This window comes from Bos indicus, chromosome 4, assembly GCF_029378745.1.
Source record: "Bos indicus isolate NIAB-ARS_2022 breed Sahiwal x Tharparkar chromosome 4, NIAB-ARS_B.indTharparkar_mat_pri_1.0, whole genome shotgun sequence".
NCBI classification, from domain to species: domain Eukaryota; kingdom Metazoa; phylum Chordata; class Mammalia; order Artiodactyla; family Bovidae; genus Bos; species Bos indicus.
This window is the reverse complement of record NC_091763.1, coordinates 65,838,727-65,861,838: the sequence shown is the minus strand read 5'-3', so window position 1 is coordinate 65,861,838 and position 23,112 is coordinate 65,838,727. Positions and strand designations below refer to the sequence as shown.

Below are 23,112 nucleotides of genomic sequence, written 5' to 3'. Positions count from 1 at the left end.
TCAGTCATGTCCGACTCTTTGCGACCCAATGAATTGCAGCATGCCAGGCCTCCCTGTCCATCACCAACTCCCGGAGTTCACCCAAACCCACATCCATCGAGTTGGTGACGCCATCCAGCCATCTCATCCTCCGTCGTCCCCTTTTCCTCCTGCCCCCAGTCCCTCGCAGCATCAGAGTCTTTTCCAATGAGTCAGCTCTTCTCATGAGGTGGCCAAAGTACTGGAGTTTCAGCTTTAGCATCAGTCCTTCCAAAGAACACCCAGGACTGATCTCCTTTAGAATGGACTGGTTGGATCTCTTTGCAGTCCAAGGGACTCTCAAGAGTCTTCTCCAACACCACAGTTCAAAAGCATCAGTTCTTCGGCACTCAGCCTTCTTTACAGTCCAACTCTCACATCCATACATGACCTCAGGAAAAACCATAGCCTTGACTAGACGGACCTTTGTTGGCAAAGTAATGTCTCTGATTTTGAATATGCTATCTAGGTTGGTCATAACTTTCCTTCCAAGGAGTAAGTGTCTTTTAATTGCATGGCTGCAATCACCATCTGCAGTGATTTTGGAGCCCCAAAAAATAAAGTCTGACACTGTTTCCACTGTTTCCCCATCTATTTCCCATGAAGTGATGGGACCAGATGCCATGATCTTAGGTTTCTGAATGTTGAGCTTTAAGCCAACTTTTCCACTCTCCTCTTTCACTTTCAAGAGCCTTTTTAGTTCCTCTTCTCTTTCTGCCATAAGGGTGGTGTCATCTGCATATCTGAGGTTATTGATATTTCTCCTGGCAATCTTGATTCCAGCTTGTGCTTCCTCCAGCCCAGCGTTTCTCATGATGTACTCTGCCTATAAGTTAAACAAGCAGGGTGACAATATACAGCCTTGATGTACTCCTTTTCCTATTTGGAACCAGTCTGTTGTTCCATGTCCAGTTCTAACTGTTGCTTCCTGACCTGCATACCGGTTTCTCAAGAGGCAGGTCAGGTGGTCTGGTATTCCCATCTCTTTCAGAATTTTCCACAGTTTATAGTGATCCAGACAGTCAAAGGCTTTGACATAGTCAATAACACAGAAATAGATGTTTTTCTGGAACTCTCTTGCTTTTTCGATGATCCAGCGGATGTTGGTAATTTGATCTCTGGTTCCTCTGCCTTTTCTAAAACCAGCTTGAACATCTGGAAGTTCACGGTTCACCACCTCACTGAGGTGTAAAACACAAATCGTGAGGTGCGTCAGCTCATGCCCTTCCACCTGCGTGTGCATCTGTGTACCTCCTCTGTAGGATCTAGCCAGGAACTTGTCCATCCACTCTTTCTCTTTGAAGCCACCTTTTTCCCTCTTTCTGGAATTCTGTATCCCTCCAAGACTAATATGTTTGCAGGCCTTGGCAAAAGCCAGGAATAGAATAAAGGATGACAACCAAGGACCAGACATGAAAGGACGAGGCTTGAGTGCCATTGACCTTTGCTGTTCTCCTGGAAGCTGGCAATGTATTGATACCTTTTGGACCATTTTGGCATGCAAGAGCTGGGAGCTACTCACATCCTTTTCCTCTCCTTTTAAGCACTCCCTTTTACATGAAGGAAGAAAGCAGCTTGCCCTTTAGAAGTGACTGGCGTGAGACAGGCTGTCTGACGGTTTGCTTTGATGAAGTTGAAAGGCAGGGACTGAGCTCCGAGTGATGGAAGCAGGGGTTTGTTTATTCTACTTTGTTTTCTTCAGAGGTGACCGTTCCTCACAGGGATGGCCGGTGGGATCATTGGCCCACCCAGGAAGGGGCAGATTTCACTGGGCACACGGCTCTGCAGAGTGAAGCATGGAGCCAGAAAACGCTGGCATCTGAAACCTTTCTGTAAAGCGTTCTAAGGTTTTCTAATGAAAGCCACTCCTGTCTGGATGTAAAGTGAAGCGGTTCCCGGCCCTCAGAACCCAGAGGGCTTCTGCTGGGAGGAAGGCTTTTAGCAATTCTCTCAGAACCCAGCTCTTTGAAGTGTGTGTACTTTTCCAGAGGGAGGCCAGCCTCTCTTTGCTGGTGGCTCAGCTAACGATTTAGAGAAGGACACTGAGATAAAAGATCAGAGGTCCAGAGTCCTCTCATGGAACCCAGTTACCCTGAGAGAGTGGAGGAGAAGTTTGGGGTGGGAGAATCAGAAACAAGGAATGCAGTTTGTTTAGAGGGATAGCATTCCCTTCCTCACCCCAGTTCATCTTTCTTGGGTTCACTTCTGCCCACTTTGGTTAGCTCTTACATGCCCCGGCACAAACAGGACTGTTGAACGTGGACGGAGGTGATGAAAAGTGGTCTTGCTTTCCTGGAGGGTGGGGTTGGGTAGGATGAAGGAAGAGAGGTGTTTTCTGAAAACCACACCAAAGTAAATGACCTTCAGCTCTTCACTGCTTCAGGAGGCGATTTAGCCAAGTCTGTGGTGGGTTCCACAGTGGAGTATCATTTAGACTGGGCTTTGAAGGATGGACAAGATCTTATCAAGTAGAGATGTGAAACAAATGATGTTTGAGGCCGTCTCTGGATGTGGGTGGAGGATGAGTTTTAGGGGTAAGAGCCTGGATTTTGGGAGACTGGTGGGGGGGCTCTTGGAATAGTCTAGAAAAGAGGTGACTGGGCCCCTATCCTATCTGGGGAAATCCTCTGGGTATTTCAAGACCCTGCTCAAATATTTACCATTTATGTGAAGCTTTTCTGACCCTGTAGGCAGGATTGCTTGCCTCTTCCTCTCTGCTCTTAGAACCTTTGCCCTAATCTCCATTTTAGCACTGACCTCATGTTGTATGTTTAGGGCTCTGTCTCCGTCTTTAGTTAGTGAGCTCCTTGAAGGCAAGGATGATGTTTTCATCATCTCTGGACCTCTTCTGTCCCACATACCCAGTCGCACATCACGGGTCTTCAGTAAAGTGCTTGATGAGCAAATAGAAAAATAATGACACATTGCTATAAAAGTGGAGAGGGAAAATGTGGGAGGTGGGCAGCGTTATGAGGCATTCTGGGGGCAGGATAACCTGGAGGGTAGAGCAGCATGCTGTGTGGGAGAGGGTTGAGGTTTTGGCCTGGGTCCCTGGTGGAGGGCTGGGGAGATGGATTCTATAATCAAAATAGAAGCCTGGAGGGGTTCAGTGCTGAGATTCCTGAGTCTGGGGCATTGGGGCGCTTCCAGCAGAAGACATCTTATAGTCAATGGGAACTACTGAGTGGGGACCTGGAAAAAGAGATAGACAGGCCTCTGTTAAGTATTTCCAAGGTTATGTATATGTTTTCTTCCTCCAAAGGGTAAGTTAAATGGTATAGGATATAAAATCCCTGGCTTTTTTTCAACCAGACATTTGCACTGGGCCTTAAAAATAGCAACTGAAAACCATCAGCATTTGCAGCTGGGTTTGTCTGCTTGGCCAACATGTCACGCCAGAGTGCTTTGTTTTCCCCTGCGTGGCGATCCCGCCACATCTGCGCCTGCCTAACTGTCCTGAACCAGTTCTCTGTGCAGGCGCCAACCGCCTCCTGGCAGAGGCCGAGAGAGGCTGCCTTCTCCTGGGGGCTCCACCCAGTCAGCTTCCCATGGGTCCCAGCCTCCATCCTTAGACTTAGTTCATGGGCTTGAGCAGAGCACGTTTCAGCCCCGGTTCCCTTCGGGACATCCCAGATTAAACAGCAGCCTCCAAATAGGCTTAAATCCTGCCCTCTCTGGGCCTCCCAGAAGCAGTCTGGGCTGAGGCATTGCTGAGGCTTGGTGGAATCGCTCAGTTCCTCTCCCGCTCTGTTTCTGGGCCTCAGATGCCTAGGGTTGAATTAATCACACATCTCCATACCTTAATGAACATTCTCAGTTTTGATCTTTGCAAAGCTTCCCATTGTCCGCCCTCATACTTTTCCTTCCTGATTTCATTTGAGCCCCACCCCACACTCCCATGACCCTCCTCACTATCAACCACTCCACCCTCTTGTATTTAGTGATTTCTTTTCGCTTGTGTGTGTTCTTGCAAAAATGTTTAGAGTTGCGTGCATGTGTTTATACTGGATGTAAATTGTGTTGTGTTATAAATTGCATTTTTTTTCTTACTTTTTCTATCCAGTGGCATGCTTTCAAGACCTGTGTATGTTACTGTGTGAACATCTGGTCTTTATTTCAGGTGTTTTTGTAAGACCATGGTCACAGGGTGGCTTTTCTCTAAGACCCTCACTAAAAAAGTTTCTCATTTAAATTCCAGACTTACTGGAAACTTTTGTTTCAGCCTAAAGGTAGAATCTGTCTCCTTTTCAGTGGACTGAGCCTCTAGGAGTGGGCCTCATGCTGTGCCTGGTCCTCCTCCAGGGAAGAAAAGGAGGCTGTAGAGTAAGATGTAAGGCACGTGTCCTGGGGATGTTGACCTTTGAACAGTATCTCAGAAGATGCGCGGCAGGGACCGTGACATTTCTATGGTCCTACGCACACAGGCTTATGGCAGATAATGTTGAGGTCTATACAGTGTGGTGTGCTTTTTAAGTAATCATTTAGTCTTGGGAAAAGGGTGGGAGGAAGTCTCCAGAGGCTCTCTGGAGACCAGCCTGCTGAGCTCTGCCAGCATCACTGCCTTGGGCTGTTTTCATGTGGGTCCCGCATCTGAGGGTTCTGGTAAGTGGTGCCACAGCAGGCGTAATGGCGAGAGGGAGCCTCGCCTGCCAGGAAAGGCACAGGCTGGTGTTGCCAGCACTCACTCTGGGATCTTCTCTGGGCCTCCATCACTCCAGCTGTGAGGTTGTATTTGGAATGTGACTTGGTGTCCCTTTTGGCTGGAGATCCGTGGAGGTCTGATTGGCAGGATGGCAGAGCTGTTGGGAGCTGGCCTGGGTTTATATTCTATCTCTGTAACTTTCCACCTGGGTGACTTTAGGTCAGTGACGTAACTTGTCTCAATCTCAGTTTCCTTATCTGTAAATGGGTGTGATGATAATTACTCTCTTGAGGAGAGAGTGGTGCTTGGATGATAAACATAGGTAGTGAAAACCACAATAGTGATAATCTATTATAACTGTCATTATTCTCTCAGGAAGGGCAGCACTCTCTTTCCTACTTTTGCCCTTTTCATGTTTATCCTCGGGGGGACAGATCTGTGGGTCATGTCCGCCTCTTGGAGGAATCACATCTGGGCCAGGCTTTTCCGGGACTGAGTCAACAGCTTAGGCCTAGGCCTTTGTTTCTGAATGTCCACAAGCAGAGCCTTCTAGTGGACTGAGAGCCATGTCCCAGCTGCCAGTATCCTTGGACCAGCATGGGGTGACAAGGAGCAAGGGCTCTTGGTCTGCCTTCCCCTTTCTGATGGGGGCTTGGGAGCCCCAGAGGGTCCACAGGTGGGTGGATGGTAGAGGACCCCTCCTCTCATCCCAACCCTCTCAGCACTCATCAGTGTCCTGGGTGTTAAATGGCCTCCTAATCTGTTCTCTGTGCATCATAACAAAGAGCTCACATGGCCATGGTTTTCTTTCAGAGGATGTGGAAGATGAATTGGTAAGGGAAGAAATCATCCTGTCTCCAGTCTCATCAGTGCTCAAGCTGCAAGTAGTATCCAAGCCCATCGACCTCTCGGTGGCGAAGGTAGGTGTCAACTGCAAAGTGTGAGGTGATGTGTTTCTTGATTTGAACTGGTGTGAATTGGTGTGGTGTGACTTGAAGGCGTCTTGATTTGAGTTGGTGGGAGGAGATGATCTTCCTCTCTCTGCCTTCATTCATCTCGTTATAATCTCCCAGTCATTGTTGAAATGGAAATTTGCATGTGATGTGGAAATAAACATGAGCGGAGAGTCAGGGAAATGGGGACCTAGTGCTGGCAGCTCCCACTCCCTCTCCGAGAGTAAAGGTGAGGATACAACATCTCTTCACTGAAACATTCCAGGATCCAGCTTTTCTTTTGGCCCAGAGCTGCTTCACCATGTCTGCACCCGCTAACTCCAGAGTTGAGCTGGGAACAGAATAATCATCCTCATTGGCACGACTCTGCTCCTGCACTGGTCCCCTGAGCGTTGCTCAGGCTGGGCAGCGGTGAGGGGAGGACAGGGGAGTGTGGCTAATGTCTCAGTGCCATCTAGGGTCATGCTAGTGGGCTCCTGGAGTCGATTCCAGGAGCTGGTCCCTGGCCTTAGCAGCCTCCTCTGCGGGGATGTCCTGAGGCTCACAGGACTTGGGAAGCCAGTCCCTGGTCTTAGCAGCCTCCTCTGCGGGGATGTCCTGAGAGTCACAGGACTTGGGGAGTTGGTTCCTGGCCTTAGCAGCCCCCTCTGCAGGGATGTCCTGAAAGTCACAGGACTCTGGGTTTCTGGCCTTAGAAGCCTCCTCTGCGGGGATGTCCTGAGGCTCACAGGACTTGGGGAGCCAGTCCCTGGCCTTAGCAGCCTCCTCTGCAGGGATGTCCTGAGAGTCACAGGACTTAGGGAGTCGGTTCCTGGCCTTAGCAGCCCCCTCTGCAGGGATGTCCTGAGAGTCACAGGACTCTGGGAGCAGGTTTCTGGCCTTAGCAGCCTCCTCTGCGGGGATGTCCTAGCCTCCTCTCCATCTCCACTGCCAGAAGGCCTCACCCTTCCCTGTGGCCAGCAGTTCCTGCAAGATGGAATGAGGCTCCTGCTGTCCTCCACTGGCTTTTCAGCCAGGATTCAGGAAGAGAAAATAAACTCCTGGGGACACAGCTGACCCTCTTCTCTTCCTACTTAGCAAGTATTTGCTGAGCACACAGGTGAAAAGTCAAAGGTTTTTCTAGAGGTTTTGTCCCTCTTCATCCCTCCCCTCTCTTTCCCTTCCTTCTTTTGAGACCACAGGGAGGGGGTCAGGCAAGGGGTCTTAAGTACTCCCACGCCTGGGAGTAAGTGCTCTGGCTGTCCTTAGCCACAGACATAGCCACAGGCTATGATTCTTTGTAGTGGGTACTATCATTTTGGGAGGGGCCCTCAGAGGCCCCTAAAGACCACCCAGTAGTAGCATCTCAAAAAACAGCAGAAAGAACTGAGACCCCCATAGAGAAAGGACAACCCTGGACACACGGCACCCACAGCAAGTGGAACCCAGGTTTCCAGGCTCGTAGCCCTGTGACCTGGCAACTGTACTATGCCTAGATGAGAGCTGTCATCCTGTGGATGAGAGAACAGACATAGGCTTCAGCCAGAAAACTCAAGTTCCTATAGTTTCTAGGCTCCCGGGAAACTCAGTCCAAATACATGGATGACTGTAGTTGGTGCAAGAAGGGGACCCAAGCCCTGATTTAGCTACCCCTCTCTCCTATGTGGTGTCAGCCCACATTTGATGACATGGGGGAAAGTGCTCGGTCACAGAGTTTTCCCCTGTACTTAACGAAAAGAAGGGCTTCCCAAGTGGCACAGCTGGTAAAGGATCTGCCTGCCAGTGCAGAAGTTGTAAGAGACGTGGGTTTGATCCCTGGGTTAGGAAGATCCCTTGGAGAAGGAAATGGCAACCCACTCCAGTACTCTTGCCTGGGAAGTCCCATGGACAGAGGAACCTGGCAGGCTACGGTGTGTGGGGTCGATAAAAGTTGGACACCGTTGAGCATGCATGCACGAGAAGAAAGAACTGACCTTAGAGGGGAAAATGAGTCTGTAGGAAAGATATGACCTGGAAAGGGGCTCTGAGCATGTAGTGACAGAATCCACACGTTGGCCCCTCAGATCCTCTGGAGTGTAAAATCACGACAGAGAGAGGAGAGGCAGCCAGCGTAGGGAGGGACGTCTGGGGAGAGGCTCCGCTTTGCTGTCCGAGGGCTGGTCAGTGGGGAAGTGTTGGCGCTTTCTGGGGCTCTGGAGGGTGGGGCTTGGTTTGATGGGAGAGCAATGTCAGCCAGAAGTCTGAAGAAGATAGAGCTGCGAAAAAATGGAGGGGCTGCCTTGAGAGATAGTGGGAACCCCTTCACCTGGTGGTTGGGGTGTTCAAGTTTTGGGGGCACCGGCACCACTCTCTGGCGATGTTGAGATTCTTACATGTAGGAAGGGGTTGTACCGGTGTTGGGTTGGCAAACTTTTTCCATAGAGGGCTAGATCCTGTATTTTTGGCTCTCGATCGCAACCACACAACTCTGCCATTGTAATCTAAAAGTAAACACAGATAATATGTAAACACACGGGTATTGCTGTGTTTCAGTAAAACACTATTTACAAAGGAAGTAGAGGGTTGGATTTGGCCTGTGGGTCATAGTTTGCTAGAGGTTCTCAAACTTGGCTGTGCACTGGACTCATTTACAACTAAGGATCACAGCCTCTGACGCCCAGGGGTTGCACTTCAGTTGGTCCAGCATGGGGTCTGAGCATCAGGATTGTTCGGAGATCTGTAGGTAGTTATAATGTGCAGTCAAAAATCCCCAAGGTCCCATGTAAGACTAAAATTTTGTGTATCGAGGAACGTCTGAGGAACCTAAAAGGATTTTGGTTTGGATCAGCACAGGCTGGTTGGGTTTACAGATGTTCCAGAGGTAAGACCCTCAGGGTCAATTTTCTCTTTCCTCAAATATGATAAAAATGGGTTTGTAAAACAAAAAGGGAGTAGATGACCCTGCTGGAAAACAGACTACCCTGCTAGATAGAATTCAAGACCAGCTCCTGTGGGAACGCAAACACCCAGCCGTGTGTTGTTGTTTGCTTTTAAAACAACCAATAAAATTCTTTCTTCTTTTGACAGGACATAAAGACCATTCTGTTTGGTTCCAGCTTTTGCTGTTTCAGCGATGAGTGGAAACTTCAGAGTTTTTCCTTTAATGACTCAGTATCCTTAAAATATGGCATTGTGCAGAACAAGGCAGGTTGTTTTTAAGGGCCCCCCCGGGACCCTTCTCTGGGCCCAGCAGGGACATTGTCACCCAGGACAGAAACTTCACTGTGGCTGGCAAAGCAGGCCCGGGGAACATGACCCCTAATATAAGTGATGCGTGATGTGGGAATCCTCACTGCGAGGGAATGGGGTAGGGGCCCCTGTGTCTACTTGGGGTTACCAGAGAGGGTCCTTTAGCTGAGTACCTCGAGTGGTGATTTTACTGGAGAGCTGGAGAAAGGATGCTGGAAACAGGTGGCAGCTTGAACAAAGGGAGGCTTGTGAATACCTAGGAACTGCAGAAGGGGGCAGAAGTATCTGGTGTGAGAACCAGGAGAAGTGAGGAGGAGAGGACACAGGCAGGGAAACGTAAGTAGCTTGTGGCAGGATCTGAATGTGGCTTAAATACATTTCCCAAAAGGTGTATCTTCAGGGCCAGAAGATACTATAAAATCCAGCATCTCATCCAGATTCCATTTCTCAAGCCCCAAGAGCCTCCCCCTGCCCCACACTGCCCCAAGGAAGTGCTTCTGTCCCTACCTTGGGCAAGTCGGCACATTTTCTCGCACCCTGAGTTCAAGAGCACCTGTGGGCCCTGCTCTGACAGTCCTTGTACTTGTTGATGGCTGCAGGGCTGAGCTCCTCAAGGAGCCCCCTCTCTCTGAGGCACACCTACTGGGTGCCGAGGCAGGCTATGGGCCAGGGACAATGTTGCTCACACAAGTGGAGGTGGCCCAAGGGGATCGCGTTTAGCTGAGGTGGTCAGGGAAGCCTTCCTGGAGGAGGAGGGCTTTAGGATGGGTAGATAATTGACACCCTCAGCCTGTGGACATGGAAACGTGTCTCTGGATGACTGGACATCTGTGACGATGGCCTCTGGTGGGTTGTGAAGAGTTGCTTTCCTCCCATCACACACCTCACATTCACACATCACACATACATTCCTCTAGCAATGGGTGCCAGGGTCTTTGCCATCTTCTCCCTGTGACTGAGAGTCGGCACTTCACGGAAGTAGACACCATGACAGAGACCCCTGTTTGAGGGGCCTGGGCTCCCCGTGTTCTATAACCTGTGGGCGGAGGTTGGTTCTGGAGGAACAGAAGGCTGAGCCCTGGGTCAGTTCTCACAGGCACTCAAGCGTGTCCTTCCTTGCAGGGTGGTCCCTGTGGGGTCCTGGCGGCTGTCCAGGGCTGTGTCCTGCAGAAACTCCTGTTTGAAGGAGATAGCAGTGCTGACTGTGCTCGGTAAGTCAGTGCTCATTCCGGCAATATCTTCTTTTCCCAAGGCTTCTCCTCACTGTCCAGAACAAATAAGCAAGGAAACGTGTGTTTGTTCCCTGATATTTCCCGTCTTCTGGAAAGGGAAATGGAGGCTGGCTAGCAGGGCCAGCATGGGCCTGTTTAAATGACCTGCATGTGTTTGTGTCTTGTGAGCGGGCAGGCTATTTAGGTCCTGTTCCACATGAGAATCAGCAGCTGGAACAGCAGTGAAACTCAGGCCACCCTCACTGCACCCCCCCGTCACCCCCCAGCACCCCCCACCCCCCGCCAACCCAGGAATGGAGCAGCAGCTGCCTGAATCCTGTCCACACCCAGGTCACTGACCCCTGCACTGAGCCCAGGCCTCCCCTCCCTCCCCTTGTTAGCCCATCTCTGCCAGCAGCCATCTCCCCACACATGGTCCAACCAGCCCCACAGGACATGGCTTCCACCCTCAGCCATTCATTCTCCACCTCACACGCTGAGTTTCTGCACACAGCTCATTCTCACGCTCACTCTCTCAACAGATGTTTCTGGAACATTCTGTGCAGGCACAAGTGATATAGAGAGGAATAGATGCATTCTCTGTTTTCCAGGGTGCTCTGTGAGGTTGAGGGACAGAGAGAAAACCTTGATCCTACCCTGTGGTCGGTGCTCAGTTAGAAGGATTATTGAGGGGCTGGCCAGGGGCAGACCAGCTTGGCCAATTTGAAGAGGCAGCTCTCTTAACCTATAACTGCATTCCCAATTGTTTTGAGTAACCCTCAGAGTTACAGAACTTCTGGCACTTGTTCTTTTTTTTTTTTTTTTTTCCAGTTGAAATCTAGCATATATACTGGAGAAGGAAGTGGCAACCCATTCCAGTATTCTTGCCTGGGAAATCCCATGGTCAGAGAAGCCTGGCAGGCTATCGTCCATGGGGTCACAAGAATTGGACATGACTTAACAACTAAACCACCACCACAACATACATACAGAAGAGTACACAACTCAAGAAAGTGCACAACTCCTGTATGTTCTGTTTAATAAATTATTGCAAAATCACACACCCATGAACACATCCCCAGATGACGAAAGAAAATATTCCCAGCATTGTGGACGCATCCTACCCAGTAGACACTTCCATTCTCTTCTCCAAAGTTGTAATTAACCAGATTTGAAAATCACAGTTTAGTTCTGCCAGTTCCTGAACGCTAATTAAAGGGACTCGCTCTTGACCTAGGCATTTTGGTAGCTTTTTTTTTTTCAAAGACAACAAGGCCCATACCCCTCATTTATTCATGTTTGGTTTACTGGGAAAGATACTAGTTCTCCAGGTACCCTGTCAAGCTTGGTACAAATGAAACATGTTTTGCCAGCCTAAAGGATGTGGCCTTAGACAGGGTCCAAGTGAAGGTATCTTTTCATGCTTGGAATTTTATAATTTGTCCAATAAGATGATTTGTCTAATTACTTTACGAAGTAATAATCAAGGTGTTTGATTTCAAGCTGAAAGATGCCATCCAGAGGCATAGCGTGTCTGTCAGCAGAAGCCCAGTGACATAGCATTTCCACAGCAAGGTCGGACTTTGTCCTGTTCTTCTCCCCTCTGCCTGCTCTGGGGTCCAGTCCAGTGAAGTGCTACCCATGCTGTGGTCGGGAGAGGCCCATGTAGTGCGTGATGGTCCCGGATGATCCCGACTGGCTGGGTGGGACTGGCTGAGTGAGGGGCCTCTGGCTGCCCACTCTCAAAGGGTACAGGGACCTTCTCCGAGCACATATGCACCCCTTGTCCCCTTTCCCTCCTTGCACAGGAGAGAAACACACAGAGAGGACTTAGTAGGCATTTGGAGGGGGTGCGGGGCCAGCATGGTAACTGTGGACTTGCCCTCATGGGACCTACACCTGAATACAAGAGCCGAGACGAGTGGGAGGTCGCGGGACAGGCCAGGTGCTCAGGGCCCACCTGGGCGTGAAGAGGGTTGGGGGGTGGTGCTTGCTGGAGATGCATGGCACTTTAATCTTACTGAGATCTGGATTGTGAGCAGGACTCCCAATGGGCTTCACACACGTCCTTGCATGAACTTGTTCCTCTCTTGGTTTCTCCTTTCCCAGCAAATCCCTCAGACTCCTCCCCGGCTCCTCACTGTGCAGAAGTTGTGACTCAGGGCGGCCTTCCCCGAGCTCCCCAGATGCTGCCTGCAGGCCCCCTACCACGAGATGCCCTTTTTATCCAAGTCATCACCTGCCCATCGCCTGCACCCCGGAACTCAAGACCCCTGAGAACAGGAGTCTTCTTGGACTTCCTGATCCATAGCTCGTTCCTGGCATCCAGCCCCAGACCTAGTCCACAGAAGAGGCCCTCAGAATTTTTACTGAATGAAGGCATGGACAAATGCATTAATTATCCAGGCTGATTGGGAGGGGAGGGGATGGTATTCCAGTAAAGAGAACAGCATGTGCAGAGGCCCCAGGGCAGGGAGAGGAGCTGAGAGTTGCCTGGGGTGACCAGGGCAGAGTTGCAGAGGGGCAGGGTGAGGCCCCGGGCTGGTGGGTGGGTAAAGGCCGGGCTGCCAGAGGGCCCTCAGGGCCCAGCAGCCTGCTCAGGTCAAACCTTGGCTTTGGCCATTGTGGGAGATGTTTTATAATTCATTTCAGCCCCATCCCCTTCAGAGCTGCTTTTGAACTTGGACTTTGGGCTTCTCAGGGGAAGTTGTGGATCATTTCCCAACAGTTAGGAAGTTGGTTCCCCGAAGGGCTGTGTGTGCGCATGGCAGACTTGGTTTCTCGTCTCCCACATTACAGCCCCACTGAGGGGCTGTGACAGCCTCTGGATCCCCAGGCATGTCCTTGGGGAGGAGTTCTGCTTTCCTTCCACACCCGAGAGGGAAGCCAGGGTTTGGGAGGCAGAAAGCCATTCCGGCTAGAGGCCCAAGACAGGCTCTGGGTGGAAAGAAACACGTACCAGCTGAGAGAGGAGTTGGGGCCAGCCTTGACTGAAGGCCCTTCAGGGCCAGCTGGTGGTGCATAGCGGGAGGAGGTCGGAAGGAGCTGCTGGCTGCTGGGGTTTATGTATGGGGTGTGCCTAGTGGGAGGGAACCCCGCTCTGGGGGATGGAGGCCTGGCCAGGCTGAAGGAGGCCTGTGCAGATTGGCCAGGAGAGCTCGGCCGGCTGGCCAGACAGGGTCCCCTCCCCCAGGAGGCATGGAGGGATTCACGCTACAGAAGAGTGATTCACCTTTTTTTGGAGCCCCACAACTGAGGTGCTCCTGGTAAGTCCCTTCCCTGTTGCCTGGGGCCCTGTACTGAGAGCTGCTCTCCCCGCAGGCCTAGCAGAGTGGGCTCCCTTCCTGCTCGCCTTGATGGCCAAGTAGACCCAAGAGTGGGTGTTCTTCATGACCAGCCTAGAGGGAGGGACAGAGACCTTGGCCTAGTGACCCAGGCTCCCTTGTCTAACCAGAGCCGCTGCAAGTGCCTGAAGGGACTCAGGAAAATGTGGCTCTATGGGGCACCAGCTCGGGGAGGTCCCAGTGGTGACAGGTTGTGGGCAAGGGACACACCAGCTGCCTCTACATCTTCCTCCCGTGTCTCCTCCTCCTACTGCCATGCAGTGGGCCTGACTTTGCTGAGGCATGAACCTGCCTTGGGGCTGGAAGGCGATTGAGGATCAGAGGAGAGTCCTCCTGGGTTCAGGCTAGGACTTAGGTCAGGCAAAGGCCAGGGGAGTGCAGGGCTGGGGGCTGAGGCTGGCAGCAGAGGGATGGAAGGGTGAAAGTCAGGGTTTGCTTGCAGAAGTGAGGCCTTCCAGATCAGAGGCCATAGAAAGTTGTCGGTGCACCCTGTCGGTGCCTGTGCTGAGGCTGGGGCAGTGCTCAGCTCTGGGCACTGAAACAGGTTAGCCTGTTTCAGGATGGGGGCTGCTAAAGAGAGTACTAGACTGGCCAGAGACCTGGATCACAGCCTGTGGGCCAGCAAGGTTTCACTTTCTCCATTTGGGAATCTCTGTCCTGCCCAAGTCTGACTTAGTAAGGAAATGCAACCTAGTCCTTCATAAATGAAGGGCTGTGCAAGTGGGTGGGACCTGGGAATCACCTACTAAGGTATATACAGGGAAACTGAGGCTCAGAGACAGAAAGATGCTGGCCCAGGTTCACACCTGGCCTCCAAGGTAGAGCCAAGCTTGGGACGTGACACCCTGTGTCACACCATGCTGTGCCCCGCAGGAGACGCAGAGTACCAGGACAGCCAGAGAGGCCAGGAAGGGGCTGGCGCCAGGAGGCCAAGTGTCATGGGCTTAAAACACCCGAGGGCTGGGCCCCAGACAGACTCAGTGATGAAGGTATGGCTCTGTAGGTGCTGTAGTTCACAAAGGGCTTCTGGGCAGAACCTCCCCTTTTTTCCTAATTTGGAAAAAAAAATGCAGAAGAGTCCAGTGAACTCCTAGGGATCTGCTGCCTCATGTGAGGAAAGCGTGACATTAGACGTCCTGCAGGAACCTCTCGCAGCCCCAGCCCCTCTGGCTGCATGGATTCATTTGTATGATCTCGACATTGATTGGGTTATTGATGTTGCTGCATGAGCTGTGTGCACTGAGCTGGGTTTGAAACTTCAGTCCTCCCTTTTGACTCTGAAATCCGAGATTTCAGAAATGATCCGGCTTAAAAAAAAAAAAAAAAAAGCAGGCAAGCTCCTCTGTTCCCTCTAGGAACACCGCAGAGGCCCTCATGTCACACAGGGACAGGGACAGCATCCGCAGCTGCCACGCTGGGCCCTTGGGGGTCTCTTGGACCGAGGTTGGTGGGCCTTCCTGCACTGGGTCTGCAGGTCTGGTGGGGATGCCCCCCTGCTCGCTGCCTCCCCAGCAAATGATGGGGAAACGGTTCTGTGAAAGCCGCACAAGGATGTGACTGCACCCTCCAGGGAAATCATGCTGAAGTAAAGGCTTCTTGGCAGTGGTCATGTTTTTTCTGCGGGACTGTCTGCCTTCATTAAGACTCATTCCATCAGGCCGGCAGCCGGCCTCTGCTCAATCGGGGAGGATGGAGCCGGACGGCAGGACTTGGTGTTTTTCCATTCCAGGAGGGGCCGTGCCGGCCGGCTCAGCTCGTGGGAAGCAATGGTGAGCCTCGTTCCCCTGAAGGCCTGGGACACACCATGGGCTAGGGAGCTGTCCTTCTGCCTCCACTTCCCTTCTCAACTGGGGAAGTTGAGGCCCAGAGAAGGAGGGGCGCTTGTCCAAGGCCCCTCCAGACAGTCAGTGGAGCCAGGCTCAGATTCCAGTGGAGCCAGGCTCAGATTCCAGATCCAGTGGTCCCCAGGCCTGCGCTGGCAGCATGTAACCCTGAAAGGGGGAAGAAAGACCCGCAGTTGCTTGCCAGCTTTCCTCTGATTCTTCTGTAGGCTCAGACTGGCGGGCATGTCAGAGTGGACAAGCGAGCCTGCTTTGAGTTAATGAGGGTGGGAGAACCATCTTTTTAATCTGAAAGACCTGGATAATTAAGCCAAACTGAGGATGTATTCCTCCCTGACCCCCATTGCCATCCCTAGACAAATCCTGCCCTTCTCCTGTGAGGAATTAGACTCTTTTAAAGAAACTTCCCTGGTGGCTTAGCAGTAAAGAATCTGCCTGCAATGCAAGAAACCCTGGGTTCAATCCCTGGGTTGGGAAGATCCCCTGGAGGAGGGCATGGCAACCCACTCTAGTACTCTTGCCTAGAAAATCCCATGGACAGAGAAGCCTGGTGGGCTACAGTCCATAGGGTCGCACAAGAGTCGGACACGACTGAGTGACTGAGCAGCAGCAAAGAAACTTCTTTTGGTTTAGGAGCCCTGCCAGGTGCTGGGTTCGTGGTCAGGGTTGGAAGAAGGCAGTTCAGCCCCAGCCTTGCCAACAAGGTGAAGGCAGAGACTGAGTTCCCCCGGGGAAGGCGGAGGCCCAGTGATTCACCACAGCACCTCCCCACTTCCTCTGGTCATCTGCACCCACCACAGCCCTGGACACCCTGCGGCTGGTTACATGGCACAGGGCAAGGCTGGGAGGATGCTCGGGACATCTGGTCCGGTGTCTGCATTTCTGGGTGGGGAGGTGAAGGCCAGCGACGGCAGGGGGCTTCCCCAAGTGAGCCAGGAATGGGACACAGTCCCCACCACTGCACTTGCCCCCATGCTGCCATCTTTTGGAAAGCTTGTCTCAAAAGAAAGAGCCAGAGGAGGCCCAGGGAAGGATGGAGAGGCTAAATGGAAGCCAATGGAAAGAACCAAGACTTTGTGCAGAAACATGGACATTCAGGGGGTCTGTAACTAAAGCCTGTGAGACCAGGAAGATAGGCCCCTCCCAGGAGCCAGGTCTCTTGATGGCAATGCAGGCACAGGAGAGACAGGCTCAGAGGCAGAGGGATGCTGTGCCTGATGCCGGGGGCTCCAAACGGCGGATTCCACCTCCCATCCTCTCCTGCTTCCCTCACTGTCGTTTCACTTTGTCCAGTTTTTACTAACTGTGTGACCTTCAGTTCAGTTCAGTTCAGTCGCTCAGTCGTGTCCGACTCTTTGCGACCCCATGAATTGCAGCACGCCAGGCCTTCCTGTCCATCACCAACTCCCGGAGTTCACCCAAACTCATGTCCATTGAGTCCGTGATGCCATCCAGCCATCTCATCCTCTGTCGTCCCCTTCTCCTCTTGCCCTCAATTCCTCCCAGCATCAGAGTCTTTTCCAATGAGTCAGCTCTTCGCATGAGGTGGCCAAAGTACTGGAGTTTCAGCTTTAGCATCATTCCTTCCAAAGAACACCCAGGACTGATCTCCTTTAGAATGGACTGGTTGGATCTCCTTGCAGTCCAAGGGACTCTCAAGAGGCTTCTCCAACACCACAGTTCAAAAGCATCAATTTTTCGGCGCTCAGCTTTCTTCACAGTCCAACCCTCAGATCCATACATGGTTACTGGAAAAACCGTGGCCTTGACTAGACCGACCTTTGTAGGCAATGTAATGTCTCTGCTTTTCAATATGCTATCTAGGTTGGTCATAACTTTTCTTCCAAGGAGTAACCTTAGGTAAATCATTTAGGCTCTGTGCCTCAGTTTCCCCATTGTAAAAGGGGACAATAATAGTATCTCCTTCATAGGGTGGCTTTGATGATTCATGCAGTAATACGTGTGAAGTGCTCCTAACAGCTTCTAACATGATGAGTACTTATAATATATGCTGGTTTTTAAAGTCTTATTTGTGGCCACCCTGAGAAGCTCTCAATGAAGGGTTACCTGCTTCAGCGTTAGTGTGAGTGAATGTTTGGAAGCTGACCCAGTAGCTCCGTTTGGGGGTTTTCCAGCATAGACGCTCTGGGCAGAGTATACCATCTGGGCATAACTTTGCAGCACTCTTGGCCGTGTTGCAGGATTTAGGTGTGTGTGTGGTGTGTGTGCGGGATGGCCGGGGGTCCCCTGGTCACACCTGTGCTGCAGGAGGAACCTGCAGTGAGTGTGTTCAGTGAGGGTTGGAGGGAGGGCAAGGCAGAGCAGCAGTGCGGGCCAGCTCGGCTGAGGAGCAGGGGCAGGAAGGGGTGAACGTGGGTGCTCAGGAGCTGGGACTGCTGGGACTGACTGTCACCTGGATGGGGGCAGGGCCAGAAACAGGAGCTGTGGGGATGATGGAGGCCACATCCATGGGCTCTGATTCCAAAGAGATGAACGTCCAGCCCTTTCCCCTTTGTCTGACAAGCCCGGTGTTCCCGGCCCTCCGCGGTCCTTGGCGGTCGCTCCTGAGTCCCAGAGCGATGTTTCCTCACCTTTGTTTCCATAGTTGACAGTGGCCCGCAGCCAGTGCTTCCCAAGTGTCGGGTGCTGATGGCGGGGTAACTGTTTCCAGAGGAGCAGGCAGGCTTCCTGAGGCTGCAGACACCCCAGGCACTCTGAGTCTCATTTCCCAAGTGGTTGAGCGCTCGCTTGTCTCGTTGAAAGATTGCCTGGTGTCGGTGGCTTGTCGTCACTTTCACACCAGATGTCGGGGGCTCTCCGTCCTGTCAACTCTTTGGCCACAGCCAAATGTCAAGTGGGGACACTTCCATAAAGACAACAATCAAAAGGTACCATTTAACGAAGCATCCTCCACACTCCAGGCACTGGCCGTGGACCTGACGCACATCATCTCATGTAAATCGCCCAACACGATGCAGGAGGTACGACTGCCACGGCCAGTTTAGGAAGTGGGACATGGAGGAACCCTATGTCACGTTGCCTCCCACTTTAAAGACACGGCACCACAACAGCCTAGGTGCAGACGGCCGGCTCCATGTGCCAGGTTCTAGGTTGTGAACATGTGCTGCCCCCCATGGTGACCTGCGTCCTGGTCTCCAGGTTCTCCTTTCCTACCCTGGGGAGGAAGTACAAACAGCAGTTTCCTCCCAACAGCTCAGCCTGGAGCTTAGGGTACTTGGTAACTGAACACATGGGAACTCCCTCCGTACTCCTGGGAGCCCCGGCATCAAGCCCCTTTTGTTCCTTCAGTAGCGGAACACTCAGACACTCAGCCTGCCTCTGTAGGAATTTAGCCCAGGATCCAGGGCTGGGCAAGAAGCACAGTTCTGTGGAGCCCTGGAGACAGAAAGAGCGTCTGTATTTGACTGCTGCTCCTTCTCCCTTATTGACTTCAGCACTAGGGGCCTCTTGTGTGTGTGTAAGTGACTTCAGTCACGTACAACTCTTTACGACGCTATGGACGGTAGCCCACCAGGCTTCTATGTCTATGGGATTCTCCAGGCAAGAATACTGGAGTGGGTTGCCATTTCCTTCTCCAAGGGATCTTCCCAACCCAGGGATCGAACCCACATCTCTCATGTCTCCTGCATTGGCAGGCGGGTTCTTTACCACCAGCACCACCAGAGATCTCTCTGCCATTGTTGACACCACTGAGTACCTGTCCTTCTTAAACCCTTTTGGTCCTAAGATAGTACTGGCCCCTCTCCGAGATCTGCCCTTCCTGCCTCCCTCTCTGCCTCCCTCATATACTGGAGTTCCACCAGGCTCCAGCCTTGGCCCCACCTCTGCCTGGTTCATCCTCTCTCTGGGAAATCATAGCCACTCAGAGTGCCCAGGACACCTCACAGGCTGGTGGTCCATAAACCTCTACTCGGCCCAAGCTGCTCTCCTGGGCTTTAGAGCGACAGCTTCACCTGGATGGGGGGGGTGGGCATGGGGGTCCCTCGGGGTGAGGTCCCGCATGCATCTCCTGTCGCCCCACTCCCTGCCCTGTGCCCACATTTCAGCTCCACCATACACTCACCCCAAACCCTGCAGTCATCATGAATCCTCCCTTTCCCACATCTCCACACCCCGTGTCTAAGTAATTAGCAAGTCAGGCCACTTCCTGTCCACACTTTGGGTCTCATCCCCTATCAGCTGGAGGAACACAGGGCACCTCTTTGCTTGCATGAGCCGCTGTCTCCGGGGCCCGGGTGTCAGGACTGGCCCAGCTGGGGTGGTCAGGGCTGTGCCTCTGTGTGGGGTGGCAGCAGTTCTGGGCCCAGTCTCCCAGGCTCTGTCAGAACTCGCAGGCTTTTCTTGCACGCACCTCTGGGCCCTGCCAAGTCTCCAGAAGCCCCTTTGCTCCCGTGGGTGATTTTCTCAGCCTGCTCCTCCTCCAGCCCTGCTGGGGCCCCCTTCCTCTCGGCTCTTTTCTTGGTCCTCATCTGCGGAGGCCCCAGTCCCAGGTTCTGTCTGAGTCCTCTGGGTGGCAGAGGAAAAAGGACAGGCCCTCTGCCTCACGGCTGTGTCATCTGTAACTTCTGCCACTACAGGCCTAAGCTCGTTTCCCTTTCTGTCCTCAGGCTGCAGCCTTCAAACGCTCGCAGGACCCATTGCCTGGCCTTGGCCATTGCAGACATTGTGTGGAGGGCTGGCGGCTGCGAGAGAGCCGTGGTCACACTGTAAGTGCTTCCCAGGGCTGTGTTGCTACTCTCCTACCTCGGGCGGGCTGGGCTGCAGGCGAGCTGGCTGTGTGCCTTCTCGTCATTGTGGAAATCGTCTTCTCATGCAGGCCGTCTGGGGTGAAGGACTGTGTCTGTGCTCCAGGTCAGGGGGAGCCCAGAGAGTTGCCCTGATGTGCTGGGCAGCCCTGCCCTGGGAGAGGGCCAGCCCTCCACATGGCCCCAGTTGAGAAGGTGTCAGATCCAGGGATCCCGACCCTAGGGAGCGCTGGGGGCTATAACCCACCAGGGAAGACCCCTGGGCCCTGGCAGCCTGTTCCTCTCTGTATTTCTCTGATCTGAAGACCCTGGAAAACAGCCTCTAGGCCGAGCCAGTCCCCAAAGTACCCTCCCATTTGCTGTGTCTCTCGGGCCCGTGTTCAGATGAGGAGACTCAGAGAAGTGAGATGGCGGTGGTGGAGCCAGCAGTCTTCTCCCTGCTTGTCCTGCTAATGGAGGACCCCACCCCCATAATCCACAGAGATGGTCTGCCGGTTCCTCAGCCTGACCCTTGAGAGTGGAAGCCTCACTTCATTCCAGCTGTGTGGCTAAGCTTTAGACAAGGGGGTCAGCCCGCTAGGGCGCAGTGGTCAGAAGAGCACAGCACTTAAGAGACTCTAAAGGCTGACTCCCAGTGCTGTTGCTTATGGGCTGTGTGACCTTGATGAATTGACTTGACTTCTCTGTGCCTAACTTGTTTACTCATCTGGGAAATAGAGGCGATAGCAATGATTGCTTAATGGAGTGATTGTGAGAATTGAATTGAGTCAGTATAAATGATATATAATAAATTATAGTATCATTGATCAGTTTAATCATTTGTTCATATAAATAAGTGGTAAAGAGTCAGATGAAGTGCCCAGGATAAGTTCTGGCACATACTAAGCATCAGGTCAGTGTTAGGGATTATCGTCATCACCACTGTTGTTCTCATTGAGGGCTTGTCCTTGGTACCCATGTTCCAGTTAACCTGCAAACCCTGGCCCTTAGGATATGCATGGAGAAAAATTCAATTTCTCCTCACTTTACAGATTAAGAAACAAGCCCAGAGAGGGGCAGTCCAAGGCTGCCCAGCAGGCTCATGTCATAGTGGCTCCAAACCCAAATGCCACTTCCAGTCCATGCCGCTTTTGGCTCCACGTACAGAGGCTGTGTAAACAGATGACCTCCAAAAGAGGCTGGACTTCCTCAGGTCCCTAAAAACCACGGGCAAGTGAGCATTCCTGTCTGGAAATATGCTCGTCAGTGGGTGAGAGGCAGACTTTTGGCTGCCAGGATCTGGGTTTGGTTATCCCAGGCTCTCCTTCAGCTGTCCTTTTTTTCCACTCTATATCAACCCCCTCGCCCCCCACTCCCGCCTGTCAGTGGAGTTCTCTGGACCAGCTTCGTGGGTGACTTCAAAGCGGCGAAAGCAGCACTTGGCTCCCTTCTTTCCTCTGGGCCACCTTTCTGTTTGTCCTCCCTGAGTGGCTGTGTGGTTTCACCCTGGCTCTAGGGCATGTCTTCTCTGCGAGCAGAGACTCACGCATCTTCTTTTCCTTTTTAGGGCTTCGGGAACACAGCACTTCAGTCCAACAGGGAAATACAAAGCAGATGGAGTCTTAGAAACAGTACGGCTTTCTGGAAAATTATCACGCGAACTTTGGCTTTGTTTGGGGACAGTCTCCTTTCATATAAGTAAATCCCTTGGGGCTGGGCAAGCCCTCCCTGTGCCCAGGCCAGCAGAATCCTCCACCTGGGGTTGAGGTGGGGGGCTTTCCAGTGGACTCCAGCCAGAACTGGCTTGATGGCTAAAAGGCTGACAGGAGCTCTGTCACACAGGTTGTACAGAATCTGAAGTCCCTACAGCACTCTTTTGGCTCAACCCAGCCTTCCCTGTGCCCTCTTATATCATAGAATCCTCTCTGGGATTGCAGTGAGAGGATGCTGGGGGTGGGAGGGAGGGGAAGTGGAGAGCAGAGAAGAGCTTTGATGGACAAAGCCAGACTCGAGAAGACAAGGATGGGAAACTGTGCGACGTGTGGACATGCAGAAACTGTGACACTTTCCCACACGTTAACTGCTTCACTGAGAGTTTCTCGTTTACTTTGTTTATTTCCTTTTGGACATATGTGTCCTGGGATCCTATCTGAGGATCTCACTTTGTCGAATGTTTTCTAGAAAAGTGTTTTTTTCTGACCTGCCTGAGAAAGCCCAGGAGACTCATGATCATTGCTTTGCACTGAACTCGGGACACTGCCTGCTGGGCTTAGAACTGGCTGGCGGTGGTGATCTGGTACAGGGTCACTCACCCTGTACCCGCCTGGACACCCTGCCCTCAAGGTGCTTCTCAGAAATCTGAGACTAGCCCTCAGGGTTCAGCCCTACCCATCAGCCTCACATGATATGTGGACTCCTGGGCTTTTGTCCCACGGTGTCTTGAATCCTCAGATCTCCAAAGGCAGGTCCAGTGTTGCAGCAAGGTGGCAGCCCCAGAGACCCCAAATGGACCCTGCAGCCCTTAAGTCACACATAGCTGCGGGAGCCCCTCTGCACTCCTGCTCCCGAGGTCACCACTCTCTGATTGTAGAGTCATTCCCCGTGGGGTCCGCTAGCTACGGGAGTCAGGGCCACAGAAGCTCATCCAGCATGGGGTCCATCCACCGGGCCTGGCTAGTTCACCCTTGTGTTTGTGTTTCTCAGCTCATCCTCCACAGTTTGACCTGCTATGAGGAGCTGGTGACTTTTCTTCAGCAGAGCATCCATCAGGTACGAACCATGGTTTAGTGTGTGGGATGTGCATTGCTCAGCTTCTGCTTTCTTTGCGGAAGAGATGCTGGTGAGCTGGGGTTGTTCCCCATTCATCCCCAGCCTGGGGCGGTGGGGTGATGCCAGCTGGGAGGCCAAGGATCTGACCTCTGTCACTGAGTCCTAGAAGTCGGGCCACAGCTACAGATAAAGGGAGCTGCCACAGCGAGGGCTGCAGAAGCAGAGCAAGGATGGAGTGGGATCAGACTAAGGGAAGCTGTGATCAGACTGTGATTATGAGAGCCTTCCCTTTGAGGGCGAGCAGCTACCTCTGCAGGTAAAAACCCCTTTGTCAGTGGGTGGGGCCCCATATCAGCTGGGGAGGTGCCTAGGACGTGGATCC

At 52.4% G+C, this 23,112-nt stretch overlaps 1 protein-coding gene across 8 annotated transcripts in view; it reads left to right on the top strand.

Annotated features, from left to right (window-relative positions):
* Positions 1 to 23,112, top strand: part of MINDY4 (MINDY lysine 48 deubiquitinase 4) — a 139,655-nt gene that overhangs the window by 77,129 nt on the left and 39,414 nt on the right. For all 8 annotated transcript variants that reach the window (XM_070787882.1, XM_070787884.1, XM_070787885.1 and 5 more), the window contains 6 exons: positions 5,474 to 5,580; positions 8,659 to 8,775; positions 9,943 to 10,031; positions 19,845 to 19,943; positions 21,529 to 21,592; positions 22,665 to 22,730. In XM_070787882.1, the coding sequence (XP_070643983.1) occupies positions 5,474 to 5,580; positions 8,659 to 8,775; positions 9,943 to 10,031; positions 19,845 to 19,943; positions 21,529 to 21,592; positions 22,665 to 22,730 (542 nt within the window). The remainder of the gene's footprint in view (positions 1 to 5,473; positions 5,581 to 8,658; positions 8,776 to 9,942; positions 10,032 to 19,844; positions 19,944 to 21,528; positions 21,593 to 22,664; positions 22,731 to 23,112) is intronic.